The 13,968-nt window shown below is 38.8% G+C and overlaps 1 protein-coding gene and 1 long non-coding RNA gene across 2 annotated transcripts; one reads left to right on the forward strand and one right to left on the reverse strand.

Moving 5' to 3' along the window:
- The first annotated feature begins 413 nt into the window (after positions 1–413).
- Positions 414–10,021, forward strand: LOC126628485 (uncharacterized). The gene is made up of 14 exons (XM_050298179.1): positions 414–978; positions 1,265–1,354; positions 2,506–2,568; positions 3,198–3,284; positions 3,387–3,539; positions 3,644–3,795; positions 4,010–4,244; positions 4,367–4,477; positions 4,797–5,855; positions 5,971–6,222; positions 6,587–6,772; positions 6,867–8,021; positions 8,467–8,805; positions 9,313–10,021. The coding sequence occupies exons 1-14, from the start codon at positions 577–579 to the stop codon at positions 9,598–9,600; spliced, it is 4,572 nt and encodes a 1,523-aa protein (XP_050154136.1). The 5' UTR covers positions 414–576; the 3' UTR covers positions 9,601–10,021.
- A 1,535-nt stretch (positions 10,022–11,556) lies between these two features.
- Positions 11,557–13,965, reverse strand: LOC126629790 (uncharacterized). The gene is made up of 3 exons (XR_007625863.1): positions 12,017–13,965; positions 11,855–11,916; positions 11,557–11,638 (listed from the first exon to the last, which is right to left on the reverse strand). It is a non-coding gene; the product is annotated as an uncharacterized LOC126629790 (long non-coding RNA).
- Between the last annotated feature and the right edge of the window lie 3 nt (positions 13,966–13,968).

Consider the following 13,968-nt stretch of genomic DNA (forward strand, 5'->3'; position numbering starts at 1 on the left):
ATTTATCTGTTTTGAAGAGTGGGTCTTATAAATATTAATTGAATAAGAAAAAACGTATCAGTTGGAGCAAAAGAAAATTTAAAATTGCAACAGTCTTCAAATTTTTATATTTGACACCTTTTTTGGAGATACTAAGAGAGATTAAATGTAATATAAATGTAGGAACTAAGGAATTCTAATCTTGTGTAACTAAAATGGCTTATGCTCTCTGTGACATCTCTAATATCGTGACACTCATTGAGAAATTAAATTTAGAACAGAAAGGAATCATCTTCAGATCTTTTCTCCGAATCCATTAAATTTAGAAATCCAAACTATTAAAATTTGATCAAACGATTACGAATAGCAGCCAACTTTAAAAATTATAATAATTTCAATTATTCGGATTTTTTTTTTTAAGTAACCCTTTTCATTTAGAACCTCCCTTCTGACCGATGAGAGCTCTCTCCAACACAAAGAGCCAAAATTCAAAAACCCCGAATTTCTAAGCCCTAATTTTCCCAAAAAGGTCACCTATTTTTAAAACCTCAAATCCCAAAACCCTAATTTGGGTTACAGATCAGTGAGCGAGTGGCAATGACGAAGGTGTATGGAACAGGGCCGTACGATTTCAAGCGCCACCATGTCGCCGAGTACCCGCTCGAGTACCCGGTCGAGGCCAAGCCCGGTTCGGCGCTTCCTAGCTCGATAACGCTGTCGGAGATTCAGCGGGACCGGCTCACGATGATTGCCGCCGATAATTGGTCCAAAACCCTAGACGCCTCGAAGCCCAAGAAGCCCTTCGAACCGGAGCTAGTGAAGGTGATTTATCGGACGGAGTTGTCAGTTGAAGAGGGTCAGAGAAGGGCCGTCCCGTCACAGAGGGTGATGATTCTGGAGGTCAGTCAGTACTTGGAGAACTATCTGTGGCCAAATTTTGACCCCGAAACCGCGACCTTCGAGCACGTTATGTCCATGATTCTCATTGTCAATGAGAAGGTACTGTGTTTTGGAATTGTAATTTGATGTTTCTGTACTGAGATTAGGGTATCTCTGGTTGCTAAGAAACTGTTGGCTAGAAAACTACTCCAAGTAGTTATTTTTCGGGTTAGATAGTGGAACGATTCTTTCATTTTTCGGGTAGTTGGTCCCCAAAAGTTGGTCCTGAACTTTGAAATTATTGATATGTAGCATTTATAACCAGGTTTAATGGTTATGCATTTCTTGGTAATATTGCAACTAACAATTATGATTGAACTTGTGTATCTCAACTTTGGAATTGCAGTTTCGAGAGAATGTAGCAGCTTGGGCGTGCTTTTATGACCGGAAAGATGTGTTCAAAGGATTCCTTGAGAGGGTTCTTCGGCATAAATCGGTTTGTGCTCGTTTTATCTGATTGCCATATTTCCTCATGCATGAATAATGGTCAAGAGGATTGTTCCCTCATGTATGAATAATGGTGAAAAGGATTCTACTGTAATCCTAATTTCATTATCAAGAAAATCAGTATTAGTGACGTGTATTTGGTGGTATGAAACTTAAGTGACAATCATAGTTTGTGCATTATAGTATTGGTATATTAATACAGTTGGAGTGGTTTGTGTGATTCCTTCTTCATGATGATGAAACATTATCAAGGACAATATATCCTCGAGAGGAAATACCAAAACAAACTATCATTTACCTACACCAGGAATACTACAAAACGCTTTGAAGACATATTAAGAAATAACATCATGCATTTGAAAATATAACAGAAAATGAGCTCTCCTTAAACTCTGAATCTCTGATGACACTGATCCCCAAAGGGAGGCGCACATGCGAACCCTTTCCAACAATTAAGCCACCTTCTCACCCAATAGTGCTTTTGGATTTCGGCTTGTGCTGGCATGTTCGCATAGTAGTGTCCCACTTTCTGTTCTCCTGTCTATTTTTCATATAATTTTGGTCCCAAAACTTGTTCCTGGTGAGTTTTGAAAAGTGGAATGGAGAAGTTTACAAAATCTCTATTGTTTTTCTAATCAATACTCTGGTGATTCTCTCCATAAGTTTATCGCGTTCATGCATAGCAGTCACACCTTGTTTGGTTTTTATATGTTGACCTTTGGTAAGCTTACATGCTGGTGCACAATTCATATATTCTGTATATGATTACAGACATGGTTTCCATGCTCATTGCATTTTAACCAATTGTGGTCAACTTCGTAGCTGTTTCGTTTCGTGCTTGCTTTGAGATATACACAGGTAGCTTACTTAAAATATAAACAGTAGCAAATTTGCATGATGTATGATGAACCATCTGGTCATCGAGGATTCAGAAACTGATAGATGCTAATATTTGACTCAAGGTCAACAAAGTTGTTTTATGGCCATAAATATAATGTATGTATGCTTGATTTTTTTTTTTTTTTTTTTTGTGTGTTTTTTAGGAGAGGAGGGGAGGTTACTAAGGAGATACATTTAATTTGAATGACTTCTTCAGGTGTTTTATGTTTCAGACTTATATTGATGCTTTTATGTTTGCAGGGAAGAGAGTTAAGCATAGCTGAGAAGACAAATTATTTAGTGTTCATGATTAATGCCTTTCAGGTATGGTAGCATCCTAATGTTTGGTTTTATACTTTATCTGATATGTCTAGTTCTAGAAAGATTTGTGGGCTGGCTACTTCCCATAGAGGGGTTTATTAGTTTTTACATCCATAAGCATCAGTGTATTTGTCCTTTCTCTGGTTTGTTAGTCTGGACGGTCTGTTTCATAAGTCCAGAAAACATTCATAATTTGCTTTTGTCAACTGTAGGTTGCTGTTCTTGTCTGCTTGTTTTATATTTTCAAATTGTTTGTCATAAAATTATCTTAGCATAAAAATTTATTTAAGTTCTAGTTTTGGCTTCATCAATGCTGACACATATTATCTTTTTTACATAAAGAGATAAGATACCTTTTGTGCACATCATCTATTGTTAATAGTATATGATTTGACCTTAGTAGAAGTTTAGCTCGCACACATGGTTCAGTTATCTTGACACAGCATCAGTTTTGTATATCGGTCATATGTGTAATGAGATTAATCGCTGAATGTGGTTATAAACATACAATTAAGTCTTGATGCCCTTATTTCATTTAAGGATATGAATATTGTAGTGAAGTACTCAATTGATTTGGGTGATGCAGCAAAGTACTTAATATTATACAATACTGATTTTTTTTTTTGTGACAGAGTTTGGAAGATGAGATCGTGAGCGATACTGTCCTTAGGTTAGCAAGTTTGCAATCTTGGCACAGTCTGTCGTACGGTCGTTTTCAGGTAACACATATGTTGTCTATTTTGAAAATATGTTTCTGTTATCATCCGAATTTTTATGTGACCTGTATTTTATGGTGCTTGATTTTCTTTTTTCATTCGCAGATGGAACTTTGTTTTAATCCTGATTTGATCAGGAAATGGAAAAGGATGATAAAGAGGGAGGCCAAAGACGCTGCAAAACGCGGAGAGCCATTTGACCCTTCAACTACACTTGAAGTTCAGTTCTTGAGAAACCTCATTGAAGAGTTCCTTGAGGTTGTATGTCACACTAATAAATTCTGAGTAGTGCTTTGTGGTCTTTGATTGTCAATACCGAGGAATTAATGAAACTTTTAATTTGATTTTCGTGCCTGTTCTAGATACTTGATTCCAAGGTTTTAGCCCCTGATCCTGGCATGAATGAAGATTATCACCTTGCTGATGCTATGCGTGTCGATGATGCTTGTGTTTTGTACTGTGAGAGGTTTATGGAATTTCTTATTGACCTCTTGAGCCAACTACCAACAAGGAGGTATATTTTGCAAATATGTTCATTTCCTTTCCCCTCTCTGTTTGATGCTCAATTTTTGAACAGATAATCAGTTTTATCCTATTGCCATTATATGTTTGGATCATGAGAGTTAGAGCTCTCAGTCCTTCATGCCCTATAGTTTTTCTTCTCTATTTATTATGTTGTTTCTATCTTGTTGTGATTGTACATTGTTTCTATCTTGTTGTGATTGTAGGTACTTGAGGCCACTTGTTTCTGATGTGGCTGTAGTTGCCAAATGCCACTTGAGTGCTCTGTATAGACACGAGAAGGGGAAACTCTTTGCACAGTTGGTCGACTTGCTGCAGTTTTATGAAGGATTTGAGATTAATGATCATGTTGGGACACAACTGACAGATGATGAGGTGCTTCAATCTCATTACGAACGCGTGCAATCTTTCCAGCTACTTGCATTTAAAAAGGTTCCTAAGGTCTGTATATAATCAGTGATATAAAGAGACTCTGGTTTAAAGGAGTTGCTGCATTCTTTTCTGTGTTTTCCTCTATAGATTGGTGCTAGCGTTCTGAATATTTCTCCCCTTTGTGCTTGTAGTTGCAAGAGCTTGCTTTGGCTAACATTGGTTCGATTGACAAGCGCAATGATCTCTCAAAGAAATTGTCTGTTCTTTCTCCTGGTGAATTGAAGAATTTGGTTTGTTCAAAGGTATGTATGACATTGATAGGCATGTTAGTTAAGATTCCGTAGTTTGAAATTTTTTCCCTGGATTGGTATTTATTTCTGCTAGTGAGTACTCAAGTGAAGATTGCCTGTCCATGCCTTTTCTGTTTTGAGGACATACATGTTGCAATCTGTATTTTCCTTTGTCACCGAGTTAGCTAATTACTTGCTTTAGGAATGTCAGCTTTCCAATTTACTTTTCTCCATTTTCTCTCTTTTCTTTTCGGGTATGTGCTGAGTCATGAACTCATCGCTATGGATATTGTAAACTTCTGTTTTACTGATATATTTTTCTGTTTTGCAGCTGAAGCTGGTTTCAAAGGATGATCCATGGTCTGAAAGGGTTGATTTCCTTATTGAAGTCATGGTTTCCTTTTTCGAAAAGCAACAGTCTCAAAAGGAAAAAATAAATGCCCTTCCACTGTACCCAAATGAACTCATCATGTGGGATGAAAGCCTTGTGCCAAGCATCAATTACTCTGGAGAAGGTTGTCTGGCCCTACCAAAACTGAACTTGCAATTTTTAACATTACATGATTATCTCCTCAGAAATTTCAATCTCTTTCGTCTCGAATCAACATATGAGATTCGTGAGGATATTCAGGAAGTTGTTCCGCATCTGCATGCGTACATTAATAATGAAGGAGAAACTGCTTTTCGTGGTTGGTCAAGGATGGCAGTGCCAATCAAAGATTTTAAGATCAGTGAGGTAAAACAGCCAAATATTGGAGAAGTCAAGCCAGCTGCTGTGACAGCACAAATTACTTTTAGCATTTCTAGTTATAGAGGACAGATGAGATCAGAATGGAATGCTCTTAAAGAGCATGATGTCCTTTTTTTACTTTCTATTCGTCCTTCCTTTGAGCCTCTAAGTGCAGAAGAGGATGGCAAGGCGAGTGTGCCCCAGAGGCTTGGTCTTCAGTATGTACGGGGTTGTGAAGTCATTGAGATTCGTGATGAAGAGGGAACTCTAATGAACGATTTTACTGGAAGGATTAAACGGGATGAGTGGAAGCCTCCAAAAGGAGAACTGAGAACTGTGACCGTTGCTTTAGATACAGCACAATACCACATGGATGTCAGCAACATTGCTGCAAAAGGCGCAGAAGATGTTTATGGGACATTCAATATATTGATGAGGAGAAAGCCCAAGGAAAATAACTTTAAAGCAATTTTGGAATCCATTAGAGATCTTATGAATGAATATTGTATTGTTCCGGACTGGTTGCACAACATTTTTCTGGGGTATGGTAATCCTTCTGCTGCACAATGGACTAATATGCCGGATCTTTTGGAAACTGTGGATTTTAAAGATACTTTCCTTGATGCAGACCATTTGAAAGAATGTTTTCCAGATGATCAGGTTTGCCTATATACTGTCTTTATTTCTGATGTCTCTGGAACTTTTTGTTTGTCTCTCTGTTCTCCTGGAGGGTTATCTGACTAAAGACTTTCTTGTTTACATGTTCACTATTTAGGTTTGTTTTATTAGTCCAGATGGCACAGAAAACTTGAATCCAAGGCCTCCTTTTCGAATAACACTTCCCAAGACAATGAGAAGCAACACCAATGCTCTTCCAGGGAATAAGAAATCTACTAATGATGTCCCCATGGATAATTCCGATAGTGAGAAAGAAAAAATTGTTGTTGAAGCATACACACCTCCTGACCCAGGTCCGTATCCCCAAGATCAGCCAAGGAAGAACTCTGTTAAATTTACACCCACTCAGGTAGTTATTCCTTTTTTTACCTTGTGCAGCTATATATTATGATCATGTACAGTCTGTTTTCTTTTATTGCAATATACCAACTTGTAAAATTGACGTAAAATCCTTGGATGAATAAGAAACCAATAATAAGAAACTACATTATTAAGGTATAGGTAATTAAGCTCTTTTACAGTTTCAATGATTCTGTTCAAATCACATGGTAACACTATATACGATATAGGAATTTGTAGGTTGTTCTACTTTTAGATATTTTTCACATCTTTTAGTTACTCGTGAAGTTAAAGTAACAAACTTTTAATTAGGAAGCAATGTTTGTGCCATTTAGTCTTTGTATTAATAATTTCTAATCATCCTTGTTGTGTAGGTCGGAGCAATCATCTCAGGTATTCAGCCAGGACTAACAATGGTCGTGGGTCCACCTGGTACAGGAAAAACTGATACCGCTGTCCAAATTCTGAATGTTCTTTATCATAATTGTCCGTCTCAGAGAACATTGATAATTACTCATTCAAACCAGGCTCTAAATGACCTTTTTGAGAAGATTATGCAGGTTCATATTTCTATCTTTTAGGGTGTTAATTCCTGCCTATAGCTATTTTCTATGTTGTCACAATTTTTTAATATTTCCTTGTTTGCTGTTTTAGAGGGATGTGCCTGCACGCTATCTTCTTCGACTTGGGCAAGGAGAGCAAGAGCTAGCAACTGATCTGGACTTCAGCCGACAAGGCCGTGTCAATGCCATGCTTGTGCGGCGCTTAGAGTTGCTAAGTGAAGTGGAGAGGCTGGCTAGATCACTCCAGTTGCCTGAGGATGTAGGTTATACATGTGAAACTGCTGGGTACTTTTGGTTGCTTCATGTTTACTCGCATTGGGAGCAATTCCTTGCTGCTTGTAAGGAGAATAAAGATAAAACATCATTTGTTAAAGATCGTTTTCCCTTCAAGGAGTTCTTCTCCAACACACCGAAACCAGTCTTTACTGGTGAGTCATTTGAGAAAGATATGCGGGCAGCCAAGGGTTGCTTTCGTCATCTGAAGACCATGTTTCAAGAGCTTGAAGAGTGTAGGGCGTTTGAGTTACTGAAGTCTACTGCTGATCGAGCAAATTACCTGATGACCAAGCAGGCAAAGATAGTTGCCATGACATGCACTCATGCAGCTCTAAAGAGAAAGGATTTCCTTGAGTTAGGTTTCAAGTATGACAACTTGCTCATGGAAGAAAGTGCTCAAATTTTGGAGATTGAAACTTTCATACCAATGTTGCTCCAGAGGCAGGAAGATGGTTATGCTCGGCTTAAACGCTGCATCCTGATTGGTGATCATCACCAGTTGCCTCCTGTTGTTAAGAATATAGCATTCCAAAAATACAGCCACATGGATCAGAGTCTCTTTACTAGGTTTGTCCGATTGGGCATTCCTTATATTGAACTTAATGCCCAGGGTAGAGCCAGGCCAAGTATAGCCAAACTGTACAACTGGAGATACAGAGATCTGGGTGACCTTCCATATGTAAAGGAGGGTGCCATATTTCATAGAGCAAATTCTGGATTTTCCTATGAATACCAGTTGGTGGATGTGCCAGATTACAATGGCAGAGGTGAGTCTACACCTTCACCTTATTTCTTCCAAAATGTGGGGGAAGCAGAATACATTGTCAGTGTCTATATTTATATGCGTCTACTTGGGTACCCGGCAAGCAAAATCTCCATATTGACCACTTACAATGGCCAGAAGCTTTTAATCCGCGATGTTATCAACAGACGTTGTGCTCCATATGACTTCATAGGCCCTCCCAGCAAGGTAAGAAGAAGATCACCACTTTCACTATGCAATTTGCAGATGTCATTGACCTTTAAAATGCGTTAGAATGCGAATGTATCAAATTGAACATCAGGCACACTAATGAAATACAAACGTAGTAGATGTTAAAGAAATAAGAATCGAACTGTCCATTTGTGAAATCTAAAGGTCTGTCAGCAAGTTGGTGTCTCTGTAGGCTAGTTTAGTTCTCATTGATCCCTTGGAACAAATGGCCAGGGACCTGTAAAGTGTCTTATATGGTATTGTTAAGGCATTTTGGGCTTTCTGACAGTTCTCTGTCAGAAATAAGTTTCATTCATCCTTACCCATTAGCTCTGCTAACTTTGCAATTTTACGCTGTGTGATGGCTTTAGTAAACTACTGTTTCTGTTGACCTTTGTGATCTCATTTGTAAAATAATGTTTTAATTGTGCACTGTTATCAGGTTACAACAGTTGATAAATTTCAAGGTCAGCAAAATGATTTTATACTGCTCTCTCTTGTGCGTACTCGCATTGTGGGTCACCTTCGTGATGTTAGGAGATTGATTGTTGCAATGTCTCGTGCCCGACTGGGTCTTTACGTGTTTTGCCGTCGTTCTTTGTTTGAACAATGCTATGAACTTCAGCCTACATTTCAACGTCTACTTCAGAGACCTGATCACCTTGCCCTTAATTTGAATGAGATTAAATCAAACACTGAGCGTCACGTTGAAGAAACTGGTCCTATTCATCTTGTCAGCAGTGTTGATGAGATGATTGGTATCTACCAGCAGCTTTATGAGGTATGCTTTCCTGTGGTGCATTCAATTTTCCTTTTTCGTCATATTTTGATTTGAGGAGCAGATGGTGAGCGGGTAAATATTAAAAATATTTTGATTGGTCGAGTGCCCTTTGGACCTGCGTAAGTGTATCATCCATATTTATGAATTTCAATCCCATGCAATTAAAATCAACTTATAAGTTGGTCTCCTAATATGAATTTCAATCTCAAGGTTTCTAAGCCTTCACTTTCGTATGTATTCATTATTTAAACATCGTCGGGGTCATCTCCCTATATCTGATGCCCTTAAAATTAACTACCCCCCAAATTTTAAAATATATTATTTAAACGTTTCTAAGCCTTCACTTATGTCGGTATTTGCTAAATTTCAACAAATTTGACTTTCCATCACCGTGCCATTTTTTATTTGTGTTCAGTAGAGTGAAAGGTGCATGCGATTTAACTCAAAATTTAATAATTGACTGGAATTTTGTTGGTTCTTTTTTTTTTTTTTTTTTTTTTTTTTAAGGTAAAGTTTCATCAATACATGCCTTATTCAGGTCAAGTAGGTGAACTCCTTCCGATTGATACAGATGTGCACCATCCCATGGATACAGATATGCCTGTAACTTCCGAAGGGGCACCAGACGATAGTGCCCAGCATGGAAGCAATATGGAAGAAGACACTAAAGGTGGTGTCGTTGCCAATGGGCAGAACACAGAATCATTATTCAAGAACCATTCAAATGGGGAGACAGATGCTAAAGCTAGCGTGCCACCCGAAAGCAATTCTGATGAAACAGAATTGGAAGAGTAGTGCTTAACAGTGGTCCCATTTGGATTTTATATTGGTGTAATCTTCAAATCTGCTAATATACTCGAGTCAAGCGCAGTCCTTTCGTTGTATGAATGCCACTCATGAACGCCGCAATACACCTCAGATTATGCTGCTCTGGTAGCCAGTGAGCCTGCAAGTGATGACTACATCAACAGCCACACTTGCGCCGTGTGAGGATGTTTGGTGGTGCTTGTCGGAGTTTTTCTTTAGAGTCCCAAATGTATGCAGAAACCATAGGAACTCTACATGTTTTTGGCTGACTGTTTCTAAAGTAGGTGAAATCCTTCTGTAGCATTGACACAACTGTATCTTAGTCGATCTTTACGATATATTAGCATGCAAATGAATTAAGATGTAATGTTGTGGGATGGACGTCATTAGTGGCTTAGACACTTGATTACAGGTTGCGTTTTAGTTTCTTGATTGCTCGTTGCATTTTCCGGCAGCTATTTCCGATCATCCCATTGCCATATGTTCGTTATAGTCAAGAAATTCATGATGCTACAACTTGGACCACAAACCAGACACAGGAACATAAGCCGAAGCACAAACGAAAATATAGAAACACCATATTTAACATGGTATTTAGGCATTACCAGTGCATCTTTCTTGGTGTTCAAACAAAATGTGGTTTGGCTTTGGTAAACAGAAAGATTACTGGATATCTCGGGCATAATGTCCTCACCGATTACTCTACTAAAAGCCAAAACCATACCAATACCCCAAACAAAAAAACTGATGAAGAGGCAACTGGCATAACACTAATATACATAGAGGCTACCAAGCAAATTTTCACAAACCATAACAAAAGAACCCTTGTATACTCTTGATTCTTCATGTGTAGTGGAGAGTGTACAAACATTGCTTCAAAAACAACCATTTGGTGAGGAATTTGGTCATATATATACTCTCCAACTTAAGCCGTAAACCAGCTGTAGTAGTCTCATCATCCATCTCATGAAGAACTTCATTAGACAGTGACAACATGATTACACTATGTGCTTGGTCTAAATCGTCTTCTTTTTCTTTATCAGACCAATCTTTTGGCAAGGCTTCCAAACCCTGTAGCACCTTAAGCAACCCTTGTTGAACTAGCACATTTTGCATCTTCACACACCAAAGGCTTAAAAATCATTCCTTCCATTGAATTTTTCAATATCATATTTCACTGACATATTTAAAAGTTTCATAGACATACTAGTGCAAAGCCCCAAGTCGAAACCTAGAACTCTGATACCACTTGTCGTGCGGAAGCGTTAAATATAAAACTAATGAACTAATACAAAAAAATACGACAAAACAAACAATTCAAAATAACACGAGGATTTATACTGGTTCGGTATAAGCCCACATCCAGTTCGGAGACGGTAAGGAAATTCCACTAATAATAAAAAAGAGATTACAAATAGGGTTTTAACTCTCAAACCCCGAATTTTACACACTCGACTCAATAGCTCTCACTCAAACAAAGAACAAATGGAGAAAGATAAATACATACCAATTCTCTTCCCCTAAAAGCCACAAAGCTAAAACCAAATGTACTAACACCAATATCTTTGAGTGAGTAATTGCCTAAAAAACCACAAGAACAACAACTTTCTTTCTCCTCTAAAGGTGTCGGCCCGGACTCAATTTCCCTCACCAATCGAAACCAAAAAGCATCGCATGCCTTGTATACTTGCTGCTGCAAATACCCTAGCCACCCACGTAAATTATCTTCTCTCCTTTGGCCTCCCCTACGAACTTATTCTCTTTAGAAGCACTTTTCACAACCGTTCATGGATCAAGACTGGCTGTACAAGCTTGGCTTCACTCAAGTGAAAGTAGACCAGACTGAACCCACCAAAAAAAATTAGCTTGATCAACTCTAAATCCCATAGCAATTATGCTGTCGCTAAATTCTTCACAAAAACTCAGCACCCTCACATTGCCAAGCAAGAAAGTGCAAACCCTGTGGGATGCGTGATATTTACGGAGCATGTTAAATTGCATATGTACACTTCACCTCAGTTTGATCCTGCATCAAGGAAAAAGGCCCCTTCAGGTTTTCTATTGAGATCCAGATACAGATATAAACAGGAATAGGCATATGCTGATGCAACTCAATCATATTTAGGCATATGCTGATGCAACTCAATCGTATTTTCTTCTAACAAACAAGTAGTTGAGAACATTGTAACCTTGTAAATCCAACAGAGCACTTGTCATTTTATTTGGTAAAGAATAAAATTACCGGGTGCATCTGGTGTAATTTGTACTCCAATTGTTTGAGCGTTATGATGTCCTCCTAGCTCCCTATAATAAGACACAATCATAACTAAAGTTAGAAACATGTGATACAAATGTGTTGAAAGCAAATAAGGTTTTGATTTTTCTCGAAATATGGACTACGTACCTGGAGGGATCAAGGATGCACGCTGTCATTGTTCTAATGGCAAGTCCCCAATATCTATGTAGGGGATGTGAGCTATTATGGCCCAGTCTTTTGCATTACCTGGTTTATATCTCTTTCTTAGCACTGGACAGTGATCGTATATGCGGAGTTGTGTAAGTGAAAGGGCTAAATCCTCTGGAAAATATTCTAACTTTGGGCAATCACGGATTTCAAGAGATTCAAGAGAGGTGAGGAATCGATAGCCCTGGCTTGATGGGTGCCTCAGATTTGGGAAGTCTGAAATGTTGAGTATTATGTGAGATTTTGGGAGCAGCATCTCTTCTCCCTCTGGAGGAAAAGAGGATAGACGAAGATCTACACCACCGAGCCACAACTCCTTAAGAGAGGTGAGTCTGTTCAATGTCAACCCCCAATGGGAGAGGGGCTTACAATTGTAAGGCTTCCAAATTGTAAGATGAGTAAGGTTTGAGGAAAGACCCTGTTCGAGAATGGGTGTCAAACCGTTGAGTAAGCAATTGACAATTTCTCGAGAGAGTTGAGGTTCATGCCATGTGGAAGGGTGTCCAATTTCGAGCAACTGGCCATAGCAATGTAAAAAAGGTTGGCGGCTCTTGTTGGCAACCCTCCGCTGGGGAAGGAAACAAGTCTTCCACAATTTCGAAGATAGAAAAATCGAAGACTGGTAAGGTGGCATAGGCCCTTGGGTAGGGATTTAAGGTTTTCACAATCATAGATATCAATGAATTCGAAACAAGTGTTATCCCATAATAAGCTATCGCTTATTGACTCCAGTTGGTAACAATTACTCACTTCAAGGTGTTTAAGAGCTGGTAAAGATAACTGTCCTTTGGATGAAAAGTTATTGATGGACAGTCCACTATCGCCATAGTTTCAAGACAAGATGCCTCCTCTTTCCTTCGACAATGGGAAGAAGATAACGAAGACCCCTCTATCTCCTCTTCCTCCTCTTTCAAGACAAGATGACTCTGACATTTATACATGTAAAGTGTTTGAAGTGATGCCAACTGATGCAACTGTTGAAGTTTGGAGTCTGTTGAAATACACAAATTGTGAAGAGAAGTCAGATATGGCCACGCAACTTCTGGGTCATTACAGTCAGCAATAGTCAACTTCTCAACCTTCCTTAATCCTGTCATGAATCCCTTAGTTTGAAATCTGAACTCTGGCACATATGCAAGAGTAATATCCTTCAGCTGTTCCAAGTCAACCCTAATTCCACACACTACTCCTTTACACTCCTGAACACGTAACGTAGAAAGTTGTTTGTAGCCTGCAATTGAAGCCACCAATTTGTCACACTGAATAATCTCAAGCTTTTCTATTGAACCAATGTTTTCAGGTAAGCCACCCTCCAATTTGAGACACCATTGATGGAGAGCCTTTTCAAGCTAGAAAAAACTCCAATTCCCTGATCTCCTTGGCAAGGAAACCAATCCTTCCATCGTTGCATATCCTCAAACTCAATAGTCTCCAACCGTGGAAACGAAAAGCTACCATTTCCATGAAACTCATATCCCACACTTTCCACTCCTGGCATTCCACTTACATAAACCTTGAGAAAAAGCAATTGCCCAAGTAGTGGCAAGAATCCACAATTCTTACAATTCTCTAACCTTACAAGCACCATGTTAGAGAATAAAGGATCACCAACCCATGTTGAAAATTTCAGACCACCACAACCCTTGATGGTGAGCTCCTCTAGATTTCCATGTGGTTGTAACATGACAAGCACACCTTCGTCGTTCTCCTTTTTGTCACTCCATTCCAGCTGCAATGCATAAAGCCCTTCCTTGCTAATTAAGTCTGTTTGCCTTGCATCCTCAACATCGATCACATTTTCTAATCTTGAGAGGCGCAATGTTCCTCGAAGAAGCAACATGGGCCCAATCTCCCTCACACTTGACTCAACCCTTTCCCTCGACAAAATTAGT

The sequence above is a fragment of the Malus sylvestris genome, chromosome 7 (assembly GCF_916048215.2).
Source record: "Malus sylvestris chromosome 7, drMalSylv7.2, whole genome shotgun sequence".
In the NCBI taxonomy this organism is placed as follows: Eukaryota; Viridiplantae; Streptophyta; class Magnoliopsida; order Rosales; family Rosaceae; genus Malus; species Malus sylvestris.